Source organism: Anabas testudineus, chromosome 9 (assembly GCF_900324465.2).
Source record: "Anabas testudineus chromosome 9, fAnaTes1.2, whole genome shotgun sequence".
Classification (NCBI taxonomy): Eukaryota; Metazoa; Chordata; class Actinopteri; order Anabantiformes; family Anabantidae; genus Anabas; species Anabas testudineus.
In genome coordinates this window covers 12,049,248-12,073,746 of record NC_046618.1, presented here as the reverse complement: position 1 = coordinate 12,073,746, position 24,499 = coordinate 12,049,248, and the positions used below count along the sequence as shown (strand labels likewise).

Sequence of the window (24,499 nt, the reverse complement as noted above, 5' to 3'; positions counted from 1 at the left end):
CTGAATTGATTTCATTGGAATAATTTTATTAGAAACTGTCTACACATTCAGGATAGACAATATGAACTGAACAGCTCTAGAAGTGCAAAAATCATAAATCCATCAGTTCTTCTCTAAATATTCAAACAACCTGTATTAAATTATAAAGATTAATATGGCACAATATAAAGCATCACACCTACAGTAACTTTTCATTTCTTTAAATGACTTTTCAAAAGTCTTTAAAAAAACAAAACAAACCCAAGTCCATTTGTGTGTTCAGAGTTGAAGTTTGATGAAATTGCTTGTCCTGTTGACTATAAATGTATAAATGTCCCTTTACAATACCAGTAGCACAAGGAAATTCTTTCCTTGTGCTACATTTCCTCCACTGTGGCTCAGTAAGGAAACTGAGGAAGCAAAAGGGCTTAAAGGAAAACTCCCCACTTGATTTGATGTGGTCATTCAAATGCATTTTGACCTGAGGACTATGAATGGTACATCTTGAAAGGCAATATGAAAAAGAGGACCAATTAGAGTGATGGCATCTCTTATAATTTACATTGGAACATTGGGGTATTGTTCTAAGGTAAACTTTAAAAATAATCTACCCACCCTTAAAAACAAAATTACATAAAAAAGTATACGTCTCAAAATCCTGTTTTGACTTCTGTTTTGTAGGTTTTTTATGTCCAGGCCGATCGAGGTCTGCTGTGAATCTGAAAGAGGCCGTTTGAAGCAGATTTTAATGTTTACAACATTAGAAGTATTCTGAAACTTGAATATGAACATTCAGAAGTGTCAGTTTCCTCCAGCTTTACTTTCATCTCTTACCTTTTCCTGGTAACCTTTCTTTGCCATTTTCTGCATCTCCAGCCGCAGCTCCTCCTCCTGGATTTGAAGAGCCTCCCTCTGCTCTTCCTCCTCTTGCTCTGTCCGGCGCTGCTCTTCCCACTGCCCTTGGCGCTGCTGCTCCACCTACAGTACATACACATAATAAGCTTCAATCAGGTCAGTGTTAATATGTAATATTAATAAGTAGTCTGCTGCTGTGATTTGAGTTTACTCTAATGTACATAAGTAGCTTCTACTGCCACCATTATTCAACACTAGGTTTTTTTCTCTTAATGTTTAACTTCACTGTGTGAACACAAATAACTGCAACATGTGGAAACCTGAGCATTTATCTCTTGCATCCGTGCTGTCCTACAGGCCTCTTCATGGTCCTTCTCGCGCCGTCTGATCTCTCTCTCCAGCTCCAGATCCTTGATTAGTTGTTCTCGTCTCTTCAGGGATTCTTCCTGAGCTTCACGGTTCTTTTGCATCTTCAGCTCCAGCTGTTGCTGCCTCCCTGTAAGCACCTTTTCAAGACAGAAACAGAAAGGCTGTCTATCATCAAATCTTTCAAATTAAATCTCATTTTAAGTGTCTTCTGAAACAAATTTACCTCATACATCAGCCGCTCTCTCGCTTTCCTCTCCCTCTCCCACTCTGCTTCTCGTTTCTCCCAAACATGTTGAGCTTCTTCTCTAAAATGAAAGGCGTACATTGATATGTACTTGACAGCAGTCCCTCCCTGCAGAGGTCAAAGTTCACAGAATCTTACTTCTCACCTGTGTAGGATATCAAACTCAGCCTCTCTTTCCCGCTCTAACTGAAGCTGCTCTTCAATCACACGTTTCATCCAGGCAGCATCAGCGATAGCCCTTTCCCTCCGTGCCGTCTCCATCAGCTTGTCCTCCTCCTCTCCTTCCAGCAGCGCTGCCAGGATCTTATGGTCAGCCTCCTGTTGATGTGTTCAAAGGAAATGTTAAAGCCAGGCTAGTTGAATTACATGTATGAACAGAAGAAGTAGATTTACCAGTTCCTCCTGCACCCGCTGGGCCCTCCTCTTCAGCTGAGCACGATATTGACGGATCAAGAAATGTCTGATGGAACACAAACCCAGTGAATGTAATGCTGCACCTAAATGAAGCTTCATCTAAATTGTGATGAGTCATCTGAGCAAAGAGCTTCCCTTACCCCATCTCAGACTTTTTTCTCCTTTCCTGCGCTTTCATCCTTTCCTCTTCTATCTTCTCCAGCTCCCACTGTTGGAGCAGTAATGCCTCTTGCTCCTTCTTTAGACGAGTGGCCTGAGAAAGAGAAAAATATAAGCAATATACAAAAATGCTTAAATCTGCAATATCAGCTTTGTACAGTAGAAATACTTTGCCCAAGCTCCAAATACCTCTTCTTCCCTCAGCTTCAGTTCTTCCATTTGTTTTCTAAGTTCTTCTGCCCTCTTGTGTTCCTCTGCTTTCCTTTTTTCCTCTGCTTGCTTCATCCTTTCCAGAGCCTCTTTGCGGGTCCTCTCATACTCATTTTCAAAGTGTCTCTTCTCCTCTTGTTCTGCCAGTTCTTGCTACATGTTTGAAGAGATGGGTCACTTACAGAACGTGTCAAAACTTACTCAATTATGTACCATTTTCAGGGGATTAACCTGAGTAGATTTCAGAGCTAATACTGTGCTCACACATGACACAAGCACCTTTTAATTAAAAATTGATTTGACACATAAATAAATTGTTAGGTAAAAGGATAATGACAAAAGTTAACAACTTGTGTGTCTTGTGTGATATCACTGGCTTAAGGAAAGTGGTATTAGAGAGTTACTTCTTTAGTCTGGTCTGAATAAAGTTCAGTAACACAAAGGTCATGAAGGACCAGCAGGCTGTAGGACTTTTGTCACATCTTAACCCTTGAAAAGTTCAAATAAACAGAAACAAAACTATTTTGTCTGACACATATGATGAAAGTCGCACCTGTTTCTTCTCAGATATCTGCTCCTGCCACTGGCCGACAACATGATCTTTATGTAACGCCGACTCAACCTGTTGACAGATTAAAAGAGCCGAGACAGAGATACTGACAAACCTGACTGCTAGAGGAAGCGATACTAGAACATTTTATTCTCTTAAGTCAACTCCGGACTCAGGTTAACAGAAAGTCATGGAATATCTGGATCACAAGCCCTATTAGTTTCCAGATCAAATGGACACCTTGACAAAAAGTGTCTGTCTTCACTACCTCTACGCTCTTCAGACATTCAGCCAGTAGACTCCTAACCCCATTTATCATGTCATTAACAGTCAGACTTTAATGTAAGTGTAACTTTAAGATAAAGTAGATTTTGCAAAGAGTTTAAACTTGGCCACCTCTCTCAGCTCTGGACTGTTTTTCTTCCAGTGCTCTCTCAGTAGTTCTTGTGCAAGCTAGATATAAAACAGAAAAAGAGAAATAACATGACATACACATGTACAACATCACTGAAAAATTCACGAAATATGCATAAATGTACAGCTAATTCAATGCAGCAACCTTTTTTCTTCTTTCTTCTCTAGCCGTACGAAGTTCTTCAGTTTTTTGCACCAGCTGACTTGCCAGTGTGCTCCTGTCAGGAACCACTTCTTGGAGCTCAGCCTCCAGTCGGTCTTTCTCCTCCTGAAGCATGGCCCTAAGCCGATGCCTGCGCTGCTCCAGACTGGCTGCCTTTTCCTCTTTCAGTCGCTGTTTATGATATGCTGACATACTGAGAACAGTGGGAAAAAAAAAACTTTTTCTCTGCATCTTTCTTATTTGTCAGCTTGTATTACAGGCACAGGACTATAAGATTATAACAATAACATTTTTGACAATACTTAGACTAAAAAGAAGACAAAATGTTACTCTGTTTTCCCACTGTATAATCAAATAACTAAGGGATGCAACGGAGGAAGTAACTTGCACAATATTTCTCCAGTATATAATCAGTTTTGAGATATTTATAATTCCTAAATGTACTGCACACAAACCCTCAAGTAGTGTTGATCCTAAGTAGGACCATGACAAACCTCTAGGTTATCTTTTACCAGGATAGCTCCTTTACCTTTTATGTAGGGGAAATCTCCAGAACTGCCTTCTTCTACTTAAGGAAAATCATTAAAACTAGGATCAAAGTGTCTCAAAGTGTGCTGAAAACTAGTCCTCTAGACAACTTCGCTGTCAGGTCTACTTGTGGTTGCTGACAGTTAATGTCAACAAAAGAGAATGAAGCTTTTACTGTGTTTTTGACTGACCTGTGTTGTTTCCTTTTAAAGAGTTGAAGCCTGAAGTAAGTGTTAAACTGTGGTAATCAACTACTAGTAGAGGGAGGATTAAAAACCTTTAAGTAAAAGTGTAATATTTCCATCTGAAATGTAATGTGTATTTAACTGCAATACTTGAGTAAATGTACTGAGTTACTTTACACCCTTGTAAGTGAGTGGGTCCATGTCTGGTGGATGAAGTTACCTCTGCTGGTGGGAGTGACGGGAGCTCCACACCGTCTGTTTCTGGCTGCGGACACTCTGCTCTCTGAAGTACTGAGCATGCAGCTCCCACTGCTGCCGCCAACGGGCCTCCTGCTCCCGCTGCCGGGCCAGCTGTCCGGCCAACACCCGGGACCGACTGGGCACACGGGCCGAGAAGGTCGGCAGAGCCATAGACCTGAATTCTTATGAGCATAAACCATAAGCACTAGTTCCTTAATACGTTCCTAATAACGGGTTGTTATTTGACTTAGGCAACTTAACACTGCTTTATCATTTGAGTTTTAAGCAACGCTAAACACCTAAGCACACAAAACAGAAAGTATCCATTAGACTTTGTATGTAGTGTTAAATGTGTTGTATTTATTATTGGAAGAGAATAAAGGGAGGAAAACCAAACATTATGAACAAAGCGGTAACCTAATGGTATATTTTCACTAAGCTGCTGCGTATGTAGCTACTTAAATATGCGCATGGCTCTATAGATTATTCTTACTTACCCTTATGGTAGTAGAGTGAATTCTCTTCTCTTGGTGTTTAATAAATTAAGTCGACTTTTTCCATGTCTGACAACAAAACGCGTCTTTATTCAATCCTCCAGTTTTCCTTAGTTACCAATTCACTTCCTAGTTACTCCCTCGCTACGGGACGAAGAAAAGGTCAAAATTACCCACCGTGTTGAAACGCGCATTTGTTTTGGTCAAACATCCGTACAAATATGTTTTCCTTGATATGTTTGTCGGATCATAAATCCCAAAGTTATACAAAGATGAAAACCAAGTGTCTCAAACCCAAATAGAGATTTTGTATTATTATTTTGTAATCATTTCATGTTTCATTGTTGTCGTGGTGCTATCTGCTATTGGAAACGGGGGTCATGACCCCATCAATGAATATAAAGCTTAAATACAAGAGATGGCAATAATCACCGATTGCTAATAATAAACTATTTATTATAGGCCTATCATTTCCTAATTTACCTGTTGTTAAAACAACACAATGTGGTAACAGTAATTTATAAATATAAATGTCAGACAATTTAATCACTGCATGGACCTACATTGGTTTAGAGGTTGAAATTGAGTTTAGTCAATTAAAGATACATGCAGATTTATTTAATCTGACAACGTTTTCAGTTGAGACAGGCCATTCCATAAACATCCGCAAGTTGGCAGTATAGCAGCATGTGATTAAACGCAGACGAGTAAAATCAGCTGATCGGGGAACATCAGGAGTGGTCATGCATTGGGACTTTCATCTAAGTGGTGTTTATCAGTCCGTTTACCCGACAGGTGGCGATGACTCTCGGTTCTCAGTAGATCACATGAGCCGGCTGCTGGATAGTCCACCATCACATGTGTTGAGTATAGTTGACTGTGTGTGTGTGTGTGTGTGTGTGTGTGTGTGTGTGTGTGTGTGTGTGTGTGTGTGTGTGTGTGTGTGTGTGCGTGCGTGCGTGCTGGTTCTCTCAGGGTGGGGTATGGCCCACACACACACACACACACACACACACGCAGAGTTTCTCCTTGACAGCCCGTTGCTATCATTTCAGAGGTAATAGTGTGCACGGACTACAGACATGGCTCTGCTAATGGAGCACCAGTTCAGGCAGCTGCCAGCTGACAGACAGGTGGAAACAAGACCGTTTCTGGAGGCAGTGTCATACCTTCCACCTTTCTTTGGTAAGTGAAGTTTCCACAGTTTGACACAGGAGAGAGCGTCTAGTGACATTCCTGAACATGAAAGTATCTGGAAATACATGTAGAAAACTCTTAAACTCAGATGTCACTGCCTGCAGGGAAATGGGGCTCTACTGTCCACACCTGTATTTCTATTCAGCTGGTTGTAATGAATAAGTTTTCAGAGGCCTTAATGACAAAGTGATTATTCATTTAAAGCACGAAGAGTCATTGTGCTGTGTAATTCAAGTATTGCATATTCTACTTTATCTCAAACGAGAATGTTCAACCATCCTAAATTTTTAATTTGGATTTAGTTCTACTTTAAACAATAAAAAAAAAATTGTTGTCTTTCCAAAGGATTTTTTTTTTTTTTTTGGATTGCATTTCTCTCCATCAAGCTGTCCACAATCCTAACATGCATAATTTAATCCACTGGCCTGGATTTTAAGTTGTGAAAATTGATTAGTACGGTGTTGAGTTCCCTTTGCCCATTCACCAGGGGCATGGTGCATCTTCTTTGTGCAGCTTCATTCTGTATTAATATGCCAAAGGTCCTCTATTGAATTTGCCACGTGAAACCCTTGTGGGAAACCAAGTCTGATGTCGATATTAAACTCTTTCCTCCTTGTCACCATTGTTTTTCGTGACCTAGAAATTTCTTGGCCAACTTTCCTACAAGCCATTAAAGTCCTGCACAGTCATAGTACATTCAAACAGGTGTTTTGCCTAATTAGACCTCTTTCTCTAGACGGTGTGGAAGGTACTTGATTGACAACTTAATAAATATTTGAATAAAAATTTAAAGTAGCTTAGTGACTTCAGCATCATGACCCTGTCCAACCATAAACCTGAGAAGAGGTCTAATTAGTCAGAATAATTAACACTTGTGTGGGTGTACAGGGCTTTTAACAGGCGTACGACTGAACAAATTATGCTGCTTGTTTTCAATAATTTATTCTTGTTATAAGTTTTTATTTTTTCCTCAAACATTTGCAAAAAATGAATTCTTATCCTGTGAAGAGAACGGAAAATGTAAAGTGAACCATACTGTACGAGATGAAGATGTATCCGAAACAAGATACGGTGCCACCAGTGTGAAGGCCGTGCAGCACATCAGCAGGACTTTGTCATGAGTAGTTTCCACTAACAGCTCAGGGGATGAAAGCTGTCTGTTGTGTCAGTGAATCAAACAGGAGCCGTGTGTGGTCAAGACTCTAGTTGTCTCATTGTTCACAATCCCGTCACCAAATACTCAAGTCTTCTAGTTGCCTAATTAAAGGACACCTAATGATAATACTGTGATGATATGTTTTGCCAAATGAGGCCCTTTACCATTTAAAGTTTGTTGTACGTAGGTTACAGATTAAAGCATAGCATATACAGTGGCAAGAAAAAGTAAGTGAACTGGGAATGACCTTTGGCAGCAATAACCTCAAGCAAGCACTGTGTGTAGACCTGTACAATGTCCACAAGATATAATTTGGACCATTCTTCCTCACAGAGTTGCTTCATCTCAGACATGTTCTTAGGATATGTGATGTGAACATCTCTCTTCTACAGCATCTCTATTTGGAGCAAATGTAGATTCTGTAAGCGCAGTAAAGTGTAAACAGATACATAATCTAAGAATGATATATAGAACATAACCGCATACATGAAGGAAAGATATAGTTATACTGAAACTGTAATGCGTCTTAGTGGTGCGATTAAAAAAAAATGGCACTTGAGCACAAAAACAAAAAAAAAAACGTCTTGCATGCATACAAACCTGTACTGACATTTCAACAGTTGGTAGATTCCGAGGTTATTTACTGATGAAAGCACCAAAGAAAGCAGATATTTTTATGAAATACCAGTATTGTTGACATGTAGGTTTTCCCTCTCAATCGTGCTATAAATGATGTAAATCCTTCTCCTCAGACTGCCTTGGTTCGACCATTTTTGCACCAATCAAAGCGGACATATCTGGGAACATCACAGTAAGTGTGGTTATTCTTTTGTGACTTGAGTTGAAGCAGTTTCTTCACTCTTCTAGTAATCATTTATTTTTACAATACTCTAAAATCTACTATTTTACACAACAGAAAATCAAGGCAGTTTATGACACCAACCCAGGACGGTTCAAGACACTTCAGCATATTTTGGAGGCAGAGAAGGAAATGCATGGAGCAGAATGGCCTAAAGTTGGAGCAACATTGGCTCTTATGTGGCTTAAAAGGTTTGGGAAACCCTACATTTGTGTTTCTTTATTTCTTTTGTTGGCAAACTCTGTATGCATAATTACTGTACATATATTCTTTATAAACAGGGCTCTAAGATTTGTCCAAGTCTTTCTTCAGAGCCTGGTGGATGGTGAAAAGGATGACAGCAACCCCAACCTTATTCGAGTCAATATCACTAAAGCCTATGAAATAGCCTTGAAGAAATACCATAGTTGGTTGGTGCAACAGCTTTTCAAGGTAAGTTCAGAGTGTCAAACTTATCCGAGACAGCAGATGTACGACTTGCTCATGTGACGAGGCCTCGAGTGGTGTGTAAATTTGGTGTATATGTTTGTTTTTAGGCGGCACTCTATGCTGCTCCGTATAAGTCTGATTTCTTGAAGGCCCTGTCCAAGGGTCGGGATGTGAAGGAAGAGGAATGCTCGGAGAAAATCAGAAAATTCCTCATCAACTTTTCTGCCACTGTTGATGCTGTATATGAGTTGTACAGTAAAATGAATGCTGATCTTGACTACACAGTGTGAATAGTAGTAGGAGCAGTAGGACATTCCACTTTCGAAGTCATTTACATTTAGCAGTCTGGATCTCTGTGGCCTACATGTTGACTTGGCTTCTTTCAGGTCATGTGACAGCTTACTGTATGAGAGTATTTACACTACTCACAACTACTGTAGCAAATGTTTGTGCACTTTTAATTAGCTGTGTGCCTACTCTGGCTTCTACACCTTCTACACCTTTTCCTAGTTGTTGTTTGGTTATGTGACAGGTTTTACAAAGCATTTGCATATTTATTATCAATTTGAACTGCAATGTGTCTTTAAAGCAAAAGCACTTCATGTTTTAAAACAAGTATTGCCAGATATTTATGCACATGATCTTGGCTGCTTTCACTAATAAGTGAAAGTTACACAGAAAGTTGAAGTGCTACTTAACAAAGAAAGTAGCACCATTAAGATGACTTATAAAGCACTTACGTTATTTTTTTAAAAACATAAAACATTAAGTAATTGAGTAACGTGAATGATGTTGACAGATTTAATGAGTGACTATGACTATGGGAACAAAATAGAATGCAAAAGTATAATCTTTGCTAATGTTGTGAGAACCTTATTGTAATACTGTTTTGTTCTAAAATTAGTTTATTAGCTATAGAAATTGTAAAAACACATTTAAGTTGTACTTATCAAATTAAATCTTAACTTATTAGTCTTACAATTTGTCCATGTGACCTGTGTATAATGTACACAAGGAAGCCCACAGAGTAGTTTGAATACAGTATGTATGTACACCTGTTTGTGCCTTTAGTTGGAGGTATGGCTCATTTAAGTGACCACACCAGCTCTTCTGTCTTTTATTATATATATATATATATATATATATATATATATATATATATATATATATATATATATATATATGTATGTATGTGTGTGTATATATATATATACACACACACACGTCAGGCAGGTTGTGTAAACTAGGTAAACCAATAAAGATCAAAATGGTAATTATTGTCACTGAAGGTCTGTTCTGCCTCCTTAAGCCTCAGTGTTAAGGCGTGTTGCATTACAATGTTTTACCTTCAACACTGTTGTTACACAAATGTGACATTTCACAAACTAAACATCAGTGGTGATGTTTACTGTTGCTGAACGGTTGGACAGAGGTTATATTGATGGCCTTTGGTTAGTCTTTACTGTCTGAGTGCACAGAAATGCTTGTCTGATGACTCTGGCTTAAGTTGTGTTGCAGTGTGTGTACGGTGCAAAATAAATCTTGTATTTTCCAAACCCACAATTATTTGAAATAAAAATATGTGCAACAATTGAAGTATTCTGCACTATATTATTCAATTTCATTAATTACTTCTTATACATTTCTAAGATTTTCCTTCATGTTTTTCACAAACAGAATACAGTAGGTGCACTCACCCCAGTTGTATAGACCCATTTTGAGGTATCAGTACTGGGAGTTTTTCCATTTATATTTCTACTCCAGTACACTCAGGGAATAACTACAATTATTTGACAAAGGTATTACTTTGGAGATCAACATTTGTATGACCGTATGGTCATCTGATGAAATATGAATTGTAAGAGTACAAAACACTGAAAAACTCCACACGTTAACATTAAAATGCTGCCTAGATGTAAATAAACCCAAACATCTAATGCAACACTGACTGGAGCCATTCTGCTGCTAAAACATTTCATCTGTACTTCTGCTTCAAGTTAAGTTCAAGTTAATAGTTTACTGAAACAGCTTCAAAGTGTATCCTGCTTCCAGACACTTAATTAAACTTGCTCCACTTCATTTGTGTGATATTGTGTAGTTCATCATTCATCATGATCATTTCGCAGTGCAGTCACAAATTCAAATACAAACTGGGAAAACAAACAAAGTTTTACAGTCAGGATGGTTCAGTGGTTACTCACAAATACTGAGAAAAATGACTATTAATGAAGTTAAACTTTTACTTGGAGAGTGCTCACAACAGCAACAACAGGTAGAGAGAGAGTGCTCGGGCCTGCTATCACCTGTTACAGTTTTACAGTTTTTTGTACATGCCATAATGACTTGTTCTGACATGTACAAACCTGCATTAGTATTTCCACCAAAAAAAAAAAAAAAAAAAAAAAAGGTTTATATTAAGAAAACCTGTTCACCTGGAAGAACAGGTTTCTGTTGCAGCCTGAGGCGCTTTGTGAGCGAGCCCCCCTGCGGCCATCACCGGTACTGCGTGCCACACTTCCGCGTTGCCCTGGCTCCTGCTCTGATGTAAGGTGAGCTGCTGCTCTGTCCCACCCAAAAAAAATCTGTGAAGGCATCATTTGTTCTGTCGGAGGAAAGCTGCCGTTTAGAAGAAAGCAGAAATAGCACTTTGCGCCATTTGTCTGGAGTCACATTAAACCTGCAGCGGTGGCAAACGAGAGCCAGTCAGAGGACGATCAGACTGGAGACAGACATGTCTTCAAGAAACAGCTCCAATAAGATCAACTAGTCAGAACAAGGTTAGTAGTTCCTCTGGTTCCGATGAGTCTGTAAATGGTACATGTGTGGTAAACAACAATATTTACGATTTCCTTTGGTAAAAGTTTAGAAGAAACCAAAACCTTTTATTAATCCTCAACGTTTTGTTTTTGCTATAGTTGTGTTTTTTAACACAGTTTTATTGTTTAATGTTATTCTTCATTGCTTTATCGTTAATTTGATAGTTTTTAAAAGTGGTGGCATTTTGGTTCTGTTGTATTGTTGTTGTTGTTGTTGTTTTTTATATTACTTAAAGCATTAATGTATATATAAGAATATATGACTTAGGGTCTTTAAAATCTCACATTTTAAGCACATTAGATTTTTTTTGTTTACTTTGATTCCCAGCAGCCAGTTGGTTTCGTGCAGAGCCTCTATTGTTCTGGATAATATCAAATCACTAGTGACAGAGCAGGAAGTCCCACATCTCTGAGGGGACATAAGAGTCAGCCATATTCACAAACTTATACAAGTGGCTTTCCACTTTTTGGCCCAATAAATAGAGACAATATGTGAGCTTTGGGACTACTTGATATTTTATGATGCTGTTCTATAAAGGTGGCCTCCTGGCTGTTTTTAGACATCTCCAAAAAACTACTTAATGCTTTGTTCTTTGTCTGTTTTAATAGTTTGTCAGGGTCAGTTTCTCTTTGTTCCTGTGTCTTTTTGCTATAAAATGCCTGCTGAAGTGTAAAGGCATGATAATCCCATGTGTCAGCCAGGGTTATGAGTCATTCCTCTCCCTTAGGACCCCAGATCCCCTGTTTGTGTTGCTTCTTTGCAGCACAGCCTGACTTAGATAAGTTGTCAGTGTCACAAACAACACTCTCAGCAAAAAGTAGGATTCAAAAGGAAGCTGCAGAGGCACACGCGTGAGAGTGGTTGTATAAATTTCCTGCAGCAGTAAAGTGCAGTGTGTGTGTGCAGAGAGGCTGGAAAATATAGCACTATATACCATCTGTGTAGGGCATTGAGCGTGAATGCTAGAGAAAACATGCCCCCCTGTCCCGTGAAAGGCCAGGCTCAAAGTCATGGTGTTGGCTTTGGCATCAGTCCTTTACCAAGTTTTCCACATGTCCCAACCATAAACTACAGAGCTCCTTTCATGTTGTTCGGGGCCTTCGGTTCGCTTTTTGCTTGTTGTTGTTTTATTTTGTATGTACTGCTGTGTCAGTCATTTTTATCATGGTAACCTTTCCTTCAGGACACCCACATGCTTCAGCATCGTCTCCAGTTTGCAGTGAAGAGGAATTTGGCACTTCATTGTGATAAAAGGGATGAATGAGGTATGAACGGGTAGCTGTAGCATTAAAACAACTCATTAGGTTAATGTTAAATGTTAAATATTTTACCATGATAAGTTCATACTAATCATAGTGACCGGTAGTGTTACACAGTAGTTCCTCCCTTGCTGAAATTCTAAAACAATAAATACATTTGCATGATATATAACACTTTCAGGTTAGAGAACAAAGGAACGAGTCCACACACTAAATGCTATGTGTTTAATCATTGTGGTTGTTTTTAGGCTGCATTGTAACTAAATTGATCATAAGACAGGCAGGATCTAGGTGGTTTACCACCGCGGTTATAGTGAACACATAAACACTTAAAAAATCATACCAACAACAAATGATTGTTGCATACAGATGTTTAAAACACAAATTAAAATCTAAAAGCTGAAGTGATTTCTATTTCAGTCTACCATTGAAATCCTGTTGACTTTGAATTTCCTTTCATATTCACCTATTCACTTATTCACCTATTCACCTATTCACCGATTCAATATTGACTTAACAGATTAAATAAAGACAATGCATCTCATTCTGAACATTTTGTTTGGGTTTCCTCTCCAGGGCCGTGCTGCTCTCTTCAGAAGGTATCACCTTCCTTTGTCCAAGGCCGACAACGTTGGCTCTGTTTCTTCCAGAGGTGCTCTCTCTGTGGACTCAGGTGATGGCGTGGCCGCTCAGCCTGAGACCAATGCTGCGTTCCCCCTGTCCGAGTTGTCGCATCTGTTTGACAGTGTGGATGGCTCCCCGTCAACTCAGGAAACGAGTCAGGATTCAGCGCCCGAGCTGCTCCCTCCCGAGCCTACCGACGGCAGACCCAACCTGCGGATGAAGTTCCACGGTGCTTTCAAGAAGGGCATTTCCAACCCTATGGACCTACTGGAATCTTCCATGTATGAGTCAAGTGTGGTTCCAGGTCCCAAGAAAGCACCCATGGACTCACTGTTTGACTATGGTACCTACAGCAACGCGAGCAACCAGAAGCGACGCAAAAAGAAGGTTCCCAAAGGGTGAGAGGGCACCTCGCTGTCTCTAAACTACGGTTCATGTGTGTTCCCAGGAGTTCTAGTCATGTGTTCTTTGAACATCTTAGCTTAAGGTTTTACTTTTTGGTATTAACACTAACCTTTTCTGCGATGAAGAGGTTGGTTTTGGAAGAAAAGTTGTCATAAAACCAAAAAAAGAACCTACAACTGCCTCTCTGTAGACATGAGGAGGTACGCACACACTCCTTCATTCAGCCCTTTCACTGATCTTACAGAGAGTATGTTGTTGGTTCTTCTGCATCCGTTGAGGTAATATTTAGTCTGCTGCTTGTTGCTGTACCGCTCCCATGTACACAGAGGTCTGTTTATTGAAGGACTTAAGGGTGTGGGTAGTTGCCTGAAAGATGTTTAGTGCATCAAACACCTATTCCTAATTTCCTTTCAATGAAATATAAAAAGAAGAAGTCAATGGAAAAAAAAAAAATCTGTTTCCCACAATGACAAAACATAATTTCATGTTTCTGTGTCTCTATAGTAAAACTGAGACATCTGTTGTAGATGGCTCAGACTCACCAGGCTCAGACCCACCAAAGGTCATGAAAACATTCAACCGCACTGTCCTCTTTGACTGTGTGTCACGTGCAGACCCCGAGGCCCTCGAGGGTCTGTTGGATTACCTGCAAAGTAATGAAAAGAGGTTAACTGATGAAGAATTCAGAGGTGAGACTGAACTTGCATGAGACAGTCCAAATTAACCAGTGAGGAGTCACACTGCAAGAGAATAAAATGGCTTTAGGATGTCAGATGACACTGATTAATTTCCTCGGTTTTTTGTCAAAGTTCTAACTCTTAAATCTTTTGTGAGCTTTTCCACTTAAGAAGAAACTTCAACAACTTTACCTTCTTTACATTTGAACCTTAGCACGCTCCTTCTTCTCGCTCTGCTGTGTTTGGTTCTGGAGATGTTTAAAGGAAATGATAGAGTGGTGTGAGAGTCTTTGTCCCGCCGCTGGCAGGCCCAAGGAAAACTCCCTGTGTGTGGGAACTTATTCAGGCTTCTTACAAGGAGCGGAGAAAAATCACAGCAAACTGTCGTCTCCTGCCGGACTAAAACTAAAACTAAGAGTTGAACAGTACTTGAAAGTCTTTTTTAAAAAGCGAGGACTAAAAATAGTGAAGGGCTTGACCCCTGCCTTTAACACTTTGTTCTTATAACCCTGAAAACCTATTTACATGTATCAATTCCCAGATCTCTATCTTTTTATATGTCACCCCACCTCTGAAGTTACCATGGGGTATATGGAAAGACTGTGGAGTAGCTCAACTTATTATTAGAGATATTGATTTAAACATCACATCCTTGTACTGATGTACTGAATGGTGGGAACAGCTAAAATGGAAAGAGGAATAGAAAACAATAGTTCAAGTAATAAATAAAAGGAAATTCACAAGTTGTTGCAATAGTTATTAATACACAGTGTACCAACAATTGAAAAATATTGTTTGTTTTCACTTCCTTTTTCTCCCAGAGCCCTCGACGGGTAAGACCTGTCTGCCTAAAGCCCTGCTGAACCTTTACGGTGGTAAGAACGACACCATCCCACTGCTGGTGGACATTGCGGAGAAGACTGGAAACCTCAGAGAGTTCATAAATACGCCCTTCAGGGATGTCTACTACAGGGGTAATAGAAATAAGCCAATAATCAGAGCACGCAGTTAGAAAACACTCATGAATTCCTGTAATTTAATGGAGTGGTTTAAATAAATAAGCGTCTCATTTAAACCATACAGTTTTATAGAAGACTACATTCCCTTCATCTTTCACTGAGATGAAGCTGGTGCAGACTCTCTTTTGCTCTGTGTATGCCGAGCTGGTGTGTGAGCTCCGATTATGGAAAAAGGAATGTACGTGTTGCAACTGTGCATGAGAGGATCCAGGCCTCATTTGTTTGGATGCCATCCTCTCACAGTATTAGCTGTAAAATAACGGTGTAGAGAATGTGATGTTACTATTTATTTTTAATTAGCGTATATGCCTAATGTTTGTGCTACTTTTTTTTTCATATAGGAAACATTTTATGTGACAACATAAATCAATTTAAGGGCTCAATGTATGTGCGTTGACCCTATAGCAACAACCTGCACATAAACATAGGCCTAACCCCTCCCGACTTTTACTCGGTTTTTTACAACCTCAGTTCATAATTAGGACTCAGTTTCACAAAAAAAAAAAAAAAGTTGACATTCTTTCACTTGTGCAACTGTGTTTGTTTGGATGCCTGTCAACCTAATTAACTCCATACACTGCTTAGGAAACACAGTATTGAGATGATATACTTTTGAAATCAAACACAAAAGATAAAGCAAAGTTATGAAATAAAAAAGAAAATCTGCATTGTGTTTTGTTTTGCTCTCAGGTCAAACAGCTCTCCACATAGCTATAGAGCGACGCTGTAAGCAATATGTGAGGCTGCTCGTGGAGAACGGAGCCGATGTTCACGCCCAGGCGAGGGGACGTTTTTTCCAGCCCAAGGATGAGGGGGGCTACTTCTACTTTGGTAATATTAAATAATAATAATAATACATTTATTTATAGAACTCTTTTCTAAACATGTGTTACAAACAACAAATATTAGATATATGACCTTTGTCTGCACAGTTAATATTTGAACAGTGGAGTTCCTTGTGCTTCTGTATTTTTATGTTGGGAAAACTTTATACTCTGACCTTAGGTAATAAAACACGACCGGACATAGAGTTCTGGTAAGCTGTTAATATGTTTTCTGCCTCTAGTGATTCTAAGGATGTGGTGCGTCTATGTCGCAGAGGTTTCTATGACTTCACACGTCACTTCTTCAGTTTTCACTCTAAGTTTCTGCTTTACTCACAAGTTGTTATTCTGTCTTTTAGCAGAGTTAACATCATAGTTTTATTATGTATTATATGGCAGCTGCCAAGATAAAATGGTTAACACATGGGATGTTTTCCTGGCAAAGAAACCTCTGTTGCCATGGAGAGATGAAGTGACATAAGACCCCACCCTAACCCCCCCTTTTAACATGGCAGGCTTTAATTGGACTAAAACAGTCAGGATACTGCTGTGGTCCAGTGGTGAACTTTAACATTTCACCAAAATGTTCTTTGTAAAGCTCCATTGAATAAATAAATAAATAGAAATAAAACTATATAAGCATTATGTCATTTTGTTCAAGGTACATCCAGTGAAAGGTCTCTGTGTTCTGTGTTTTGGACTTAACTGACCTCCAAGACAAGGACGGAGGTGGTAGAATAAAAAGTAGTGGAAGTACATGGTACAAAATGTACAAGTACAAGTAATCGAATAGGAAAATTATGTACAATATTTCAAATAGTGTTGAATTTTCTGCTATTAAAACTGTAACATAAATGTTGTCAACAAGCGCTCAAAGGTAAAACATTTGGCAAAGTCATAAAAAATAATCAGTAAAATTAGGTAAAAGTTGTGTGTTACAGTAGAAACTTGGTGTGGAACAAAAACAGCAGCTGGTGAAGTTGGAGGTGATGTTAACCTCTTAATTTACTGACAATACATAACAATACATCGTGTTATTATGTAGTGCAGTAAAATTTCAATATTAAGTATGTGAATCTAATTTGTAGTGGAGTAAGAATAACAGGAAAGTACTTGAGTAAAAGTAGTGAGTTACTCAGAAAGAGAATAAATAAATGAGTGTGTAAAGTTAACTCAACACCACCCTCTGCTGGTTGATGTTGAGACCTCAGACCTTATCCATCACTGAGTCTAAAGTGGTACCCGGAGAAAAATATGTTTTTATTTGGAAAAGTACATCATTTGAACCTTTTGATGATAATTATATGAGATATAATTAATTTAAATATTACTCTTTGAAAATATTTAAAGAAAGGTAGATATGGCTTGTTATAGACTTTTTTTTTCCCCCATGCAATTTAATTTTTTTTTATTTGATTACATTAGAGCATTATAGTCCTCAGTCATCACAGAGGAGATGATTTCTATTTGCACTTAGCACGGTTGTCATTCCCAAATCCCAGCGTGTCCAGGCACAGTGTGAGTAATTTGCTGCGGAGCTTTGCAGTGAGGTGAACAGGAACCTGGCAGGGCTGATGGCTAATGGGATTTAGACTCACGCTAACACTCTGCATGCACCCGTGCAAATCCATGAAGAGGAGCGTTTCTATGTGAGGTGACAAAGTAATCTGTCACCCATGGCAACGGCTCATTTTCAGCAGCTGCTTTTGGCACTCTGGCCCCATAGAGCCCCTCCCTCAAACAACTGCTAATTGTGCTGTTTTCATAGCAGGGATTTAAGTCAGATCTTTGATCCATGTTTAGCATGCTTTGCAAAAATATACACACCCCAGCTCTTAATTAAACCTCCTGTTGATTTGCTTATTTTTAATCTGAAATGCAGTTCTCCTAATCTCTTGTGGATTTAGTATGAAGTGAGCTCTCTCTCTCTTTCTCTCTCTCTCTGTTTGCTCAGGTGAGCTGCCTCTGTCTCTGGCTGCATGCACTAACCAGCCTGACATTGTGCACTACCTGACTGAGAATCCACACAAGAATGCCGACCTGCGGCGCCAGGATTCACGTGGTAACACGGTGCTGCACACACTGGTGCATATCGCAGACAACACCAAGGACAACACACGTTTCCTCACAAAGATGTACGACCTGCTGCTAATCAAAAGTGCCAAACTCTACCCAGACTGTAACCTGGAGAAGGTCCTCAACAATGATGGCATGTCACCTCTCATGATGGCTGCTCACATGGGCAAGATAGGGGTAGGGACACTGACAAATCAGCTTGTCAGACAGCATCACTATAATACAAAATTTTTATCATTATGTTTCTACGTGGCATAATATTGTTGTACTCAAATGACAGGTCATGAGGTTCAGCTTGTCCATATTTCTCCAGGTTTTTCAGCACATTATTCGACGTGAGATTAAAGATGAGGAAGTTCGTCATCTGTCACGTAAGTTTAAGGACTGGGCTTACGGTCCGGTGTACTCCTCCCTCTATGATCTGTCGTCACTAGACACGTGCGGAGAGGAACCATCTGTGCTGGAAATCCTTGTCTACAATAGTCGAAATGAGGTGAATAAAGATAGTTTTGTTTAAGCTTATTTTTCATTTAAACAGCTGAAATTTTATTTAGTTTCGCTCAAGATCTGGGTATTAAAAGCAAACTAAACCCCAGGCTAAACATAAAAACATCAAGACACAAAATAAAAATGTCTGAAAATCTCAGTGCGACAAATTATTTTGCTTTTATTATCTTTTCAGAATCGTCATGAGATGCTGGCGGTGGAGCCCATCAACGAGCTGCTGAGGGACAAATGGCAGAAGTTTGGTGCTGCCACCTTTTACATCAGTGTGGCTTCCTACCTCATCACCATGATTATCTTTACCCTAGTGGCTTATTACCAACCTTCAGAGGGAATGGTGGGTATGAAGCTTCTGAAAAAGGCGATGTAATATGATGCATCACTGAGTCATGAAGTGATTTTGTCGAATGTGCCCGTGCAACACACTGCAGTTTCAATACACCACAAGAACACGTATCATGGCACGTATTTACCTATTTGCATATTTAATAGAGTTCTGCGTTGTTCTGCATTTTTTATGTAGGCCATGCACATGTGAGGTGCAATGTTAATACATCATGTACCAGAGCAAATTTGTATTCCAACTCTCTACTAATTTTAAAAGTAACAATTTACTGTGCTTGTATTAAAGGAATGTTTTAAAGATTTTAAGAAATGCTCTTGTCTGCTTTCCTGGGAAGAAGAAGATTGGTACCACTTTTGTGTCTGTACATTAAATGTGGAGCTTATAACAGAGATGCCATTGTGGTTTTATGTAGGGTTTAGTTCATAAGCTAAACTAAACTAAGCAATGGCAGGTGTCTTCTGTGTGGTATAGGTGTAGTTCCCCTTAAATGCAGCTTATTCTTCTCCGTCTCGTTTTTCTTTCTTTCAGCCTCCACACGCTTACGCAACATCCTCTGACTACCTGCTGATGACCGGAGAGATTATCACCCTGGCATCGGGAATCTTCTTCTTCATCACCAATGTGAGTCTGGAATCTGACGCATCCTGATTATTGGTTGTTTATCTGTTGTTTGCCAGATAAAACTGTTGCTGCTTCTCTGTGCAGTTAAAGGACCTGTTCTTAAAGAAGTGCCCCGGGGTCAAATCCTTATTTATTGATGGATCCTTTCAACTACTTTTGTAAGTTTCTATCCTCCATCATTGCCCCCCCCCCCCCTCTTCTTCAACTCTGCTATTGCTCTTGCTGTCTTTTACCCGAGGCAATATTTTGCATCCTCTTAACTGAGTCATCTAATTAATTTCTCAGCCTCGTCCCTGGCATGTTTTATAGTTTTTATAATTCATGTTGTTAATTAAACCCATGATCCAAACAAAGAGCAGGGAATGTCGAGCACCTCTCTGAACCATGTTGATATAAATCATTAACAACGTAGCTGTGATGTCTACATCCTGTTAAAATGCCAGTGCCAGCAATCACATCTTCCTGCTTTCATAAGTTACTTGACTAGTACAGACTTTAGCTTTGCAACTGGTTCCTTGACAGTGTCTTTCTCTGTCCTCTCTAGTTTCATCTATTCTGTACTGATTCTAGTCACAGCTACTCTCTACCTGTCTGGCATTGAAGCCTATGTGTCTGTGATGGTGTTTGCTCTTGTCCTGGGCTGGATGAACACACTTTACTTCACCAGAGGCGTGAAGCTCACTGGCACATACAGCATCATGATACAGAAGGTCAGATAATGAAATTGGATGGCGCTGTTCAGTAAACTTAAATGTTTTTTGTGTGTCACAGTTTTGTTTTGCTTTGTTTTTGGTTCTTAGATCCTTTTCAAGGACATTTTCAGATTTCTGCTTGTGTATGTGCTCTTCATGATTGGCTATGCATCAGGTAGGTTTATGGTTATCTAACTCTGACGATGATATCAGCTTCAACCTGTTTCTAGTCTGTATCCGAAGCTAATTGTCTCCTGACTGTAACCTCATATTGAATATTTATGACAGTGGCGTGGATCGATCTCCTCATCTAACTCTAACTAACCAACTTCCACAGCGTTGGTGTCTCTGCTGACAGCTTGTCCTACATCTGGCCCTGGGTGTGAAGGGGGCTGCCCCACGTACCCCAAGTGCAGGGACCCGGGCACCTTCAGTGTTTTCCTACTGGACCTTTTCAAGCTGACCATTGGGATGGGAGACATGAACATGATGGAAAGTGCGCAGTATCCAGGAGTCTTCCTCATACTGTTGGTTACTTATATCATCCTCACTTTTGTGCTGCTGCTCAACATGTTGATCGCTCTGATGGGGGAGACGGTGGGGACAGTGTCAAAACAGAGCAAGAAGATCTGGAAACTGCAGGTGAGCTGGTTATATGTAGTGAGCAGTGACAAAGGACATTAAATGTCATTATTTAATGACTTCACAGTTGATTCACTCTAACCATGAAAAAAACTATTTTCTCAGTTGGAAAGGTGAAACTAATTAATGCTTATAGGTCGGAAAAAATGCATTTAAAAAGAGTCTTAAATCATGCTAGTAGCTTTGTGAGAAGCTTATTTATTTTTACTGGGAGTCACAAATGTTTGAAATCTCACAATCTGGACAAATAAGACAGGTATTTGCAAAGTTTGTTACTTCTAATAAACATGTTTAATTCACGTATACCTACAGTGGGCAACAACCATCTTAGACATCGAGCGCTCATTTCCAGTCTGCCTTCGCAAGTCCTTTCGAGCTGGGGAGATGGTGACTGTTGGGAAGAACTCGGACGGCACACCTGACCGTCGCTGGTGCTTCAGGTATTTCTTAATCACTGTCAGCCAGCAGAGCCAGTACCGCCAGAGATGTGAGTTTCTTTGACGTCTTCTTTCATCAGGGTAGATGAGGTCAACTGGTGTCACTGGAACCAGAACCTGGCGATAATCAATGAGGATCCAGGCAAGAGTGAGACCAGCCAAGCCAACGGGTTACACCAGAGCGTCAAAGCCTTGAGGAGAGGTGAGATTTTCACTCATAAATTAATACACAAGCAAATGCAAAGTGCATATTTGTCAAACACAGTCATTGATTTATACAGTGCAGTAATTCCTTCTTCTTCTTCTTATCCTCTCCCAGATCGCTGGTCCACAGTGGTCCCACGAGTGGTGGAGTTAAATAAAGGTCCACAATCCCGTGATTCAGTCGTAGAAATGGATCGGCTGACACCCAGGTACTGACACCTGCAAAGGACTAGTCCTGTCCCTCTTGTACAGAGAGCCATCAGCACCATTGAGATCACTCTGCTGGGGGCAATTTGGCGAATAAGTGCACTAGTTCACACAGACCTCGTATGCCTTTTGTTCAGAGAAAGAATAGTAAATATTACAGTATACATTCAGAATGTTACACAGGAGACTGCACAGAGACACTGAATGTACAAAAGTGACTCAAACCATCATCTGAATAACAATAACACTACTGACTTTAAACCGAATTCTAACTCTGAGTTCTTAAAACAAGAAGTAGTGTCAACGACAGCTGTAAAATATGTGTTTTACTCATCAGGAATAAGGAACTTGATAAGAAAATGTTCTGCCTGTTCCACATTTCAAGCATCAGAAGCTGTTCTCTCAGGGATTTAAGGGCCCAAATATTTCCACCTTTCATCCCTCAACTGAGTGATGTGCTCTATTATAGGCAGCAGAAGCATAATTACTGTATTATTGCATTAGTAGTGTGCAGTAATAAATGTGGCATCTATATATATTTGCAAGGGAAAATACGTCTTTAAGAGAACGTTTTAGCCTGTTTGTATTTGTATTGCTTACAGAATATTAGTCAACTTTTACTTTGTCCTTGTATTTTATATATGATAAACTATGATATACTGTATGTTTCCACAAATTTCATATCGTATATACTGATTTGAATGTTTATTGTTCAGGCTGTGCAGGGTCAATGTACAAAAACAGGAACTATCTATTTTATACCAAATATTTTCTCTCCACTTTCTATATTGTATTAATTAGTTTCAAAACTATGTCAGTCTCAGGCTTGGACTGCCAGCTCAGGCAGCACAGCTTTCATTTGAACTGAAACAATGCACTATGCCAATTTGTGATGTGCACATTATTATTTGAATACAAAGACATTGTTCTTAACAAGATGGGCATGATGAGCAGGTTATACTTGTCAAGCAAATATGCAAATACGAGACAATAGCCTTCCGTGTTATGGTTTGTCTTTGAATTTCCAGAGTTATTGTTCCTTCGCAGCTGGGATATTTGCATAATCAACTCTCAGACCTTACCATTATGTACTTCCCCTATTTTCTGCAATGTTTTTATTTCAGTTGGCTCTTTGCCCTGTTCAGCATCTTAGTTAGGCACATCTACTGTATGTATGCATGTGTTTGTGTTATTGTACTACATGGCAGGGTTTGATTAAGAGCAGATAGACCGTACAATTAATTTTCACTAGCTCATTATTGTTGAAGGCCATAAGTCATTGTTCACTATGTGCACATTGCTTTTATAATGCTGCGTTGTTTATGTTTCTGCACAGAACAATAAATACCGAATTTATTTTATAATACATGCAGTAGTCTGCAGTTCCTGCATTGATATGAGATTCTTTATTCTGTAGAAAATTCTAATTTCTTTTAATATTAATTAATTAATTTCATTTGATTATTTTATTCAAGGTTATTTGCGACTAATGATAATGAACCAGAAATTTTTTTGTCACCATGAATCACATGGAAACTCCAAAAACTGAATTCATTGATCTTTAAGAATTATGATAAAATAAATTATTATAAAACGATAACATTAATTTGGGGAGTACTGAAAACAATACCCATTTTGTAAAAATGAAAAATAGAAAAATTACCCAAAAAAGGAAAAAATATATGGAAAATATAAGCTTCTCATGTTTATGATTTTTGTTTTGAAAAGATTTGTTAGTATAGTTGGACAAAATGTCTATGTATATGAATTTAAATTATGAGCTCAATATTTCTACCGTAATACTTCTAAAAAACAAAATTAGATTTTCATGAAAGTCAGTCATGACATTTTTGGTGCAAAAAGGTCTTCTAGAGTTTCATTGTATGTACATTACAAACTGTATGTAAGTGTACTCCACATTAAACCTAGTTTTCAAACACTCCATTACACTTTCTGATCTGTTCACTTTACCTATAAATAATTACTTGCAGTTCCTCCTGAGGCCTGCTGATGGCTGCAGAGGTCTAACTTCCTCCGCTGTGACTTATGTAGTGATCCCAGATGAGGAGAACGACTGTACCTAGTACTGCTGTTACTGTAGAGCACTGTAAACTATATTTTAATTCTAGCTGTAAACAGTATATTATCATTGCTAACTGGTATTACTATAATAGGTTATAGTTTGCAGGATGAAGTCCCCTTATGAACTAGATTTTCCTCTGGTCTCATTGACCTCACTGTAACACCTGGCCAGTAATTATGGGCTCTTGCCTTCCTAATGAGAGCAAAAGCTGGCAACAATTTATGGACTGCTTGATTGCCTTTCATCTTTTAACATTACACCTCACCTTTCCCTTTCCACTTTCAGATGATTCTCACTCATAACTTAGGCCTCTCCGCTCTCTTCCTTCTTCTCCCCCATCACTCTTTCTCTCGAGGCCATCAGCGCTGAAGGACACTGGGAATCTCTTGCCACCTCAGAGAAGAGGCTAATCCTCTTTGCCCCAACTTTAACTGGGCCACTAATCCTCCAGGTTTATCTAAGCAGTGAGCACCTAGTGCTGCTGACAAGTTGGCCTGCCCTCCTCCATGCAGCCTGTTAAGTAGGGCAGGGCTCGGTCCTGCAAGTGTCACTGTCAGCAACTCTGGAACTGCACACTTGCACAGGAAGTGTGAGCTGTTAACAAAATGGTCCGCTTG

The 24,499-nt window shown here is 39.3% G+C and overlaps 3 protein-coding genes across 3 annotated transcripts; 2 read left to right on the top strand and 1 right to left on the bottom strand.

The window, feature by feature from the left end:
- Positions 1-18: 18 nt before the first annotated feature.
- On the bottom strand, positions 19-4,931 carry tchp (trichoplein, keratin filament binding). Its single transcript, XM_026344032.1, has 13 exons — positions 4,808-4,931; positions 4,291-4,492; positions 3,340-3,550; positions 3,177-3,233; positions 2,784-2,852; positions 2,210-2,383; positions 2,002-2,114; positions 1,841-1,907; positions 1,593-1,765; positions 1,427-1,508; positions 1,155-1,340; positions 814-957; positions 19-698 (listed from the first exon to the last, which is right to left on the bottom strand). Exons 2-13 carry the CDS (start codon positions 4,479-4,481, stop codon positions 666-668), a joined length of 1,500 nt encoding a protein of 499 aa, XP_026199817.1. The 5' UTR covers positions 4,482-4,492; positions 4,808-4,931; the 3' UTR covers positions 19-665.
- An 840-nt stretch (positions 4,932-5,771) lies between these two features.
- gltpa (glycolipid transfer protein a) lies at positions 5,772-9,555 on the top strand. The gene is made up of 5 exons (XM_026343591.1): positions 5,772-5,989; positions 7,910-7,968; positions 8,074-8,207; positions 8,298-8,448; positions 8,553-9,555. Exons 1-5 carry the CDS (start codon positions 5,887-5,889, stop codon positions 8,733-8,735), a joined length of 630 nt encoding a protein of 209 aa, XP_026199376.1. The 5' UTR covers positions 5,772-5,886; the 3' UTR covers positions 8,736-9,555.
- Positions 9,556-10,977: 1,422 nt separating this feature from the next.
- trpv4 (transient receptor potential cation channel, subfamily V, member 4) lies at positions 10,978-23,163 on the top strand. The gene is made up of 17 exons (XM_026343482.1): positions 10,978-11,222; positions 12,446-12,527; positions 13,098-13,543; positions 14,055-14,239; positions 15,049-15,201; positions 15,937-16,077; positions 18,025-18,323; positions 18,460-18,639; positions 18,829-18,987; positions 19,525-19,617; positions 19,702-19,775; positions 20,162-20,327; positions 20,418-20,484; positions 20,647-20,951; positions 21,264-21,391; positions 21,469-21,590; positions 21,708-23,163. Exons 2-17 carry the CDS (start codon positions 12,519-12,521, stop codon positions 21,806-21,808), a joined length of 2,628 nt encoding a protein of 875 aa, XP_026199267.1. The 5' UTR covers positions 10,978-11,222; positions 12,446-12,518; the 3' UTR covers positions 21,809-23,163.
- Positions 23,164-24,499: the final 1,336 nt, after the last annotated feature.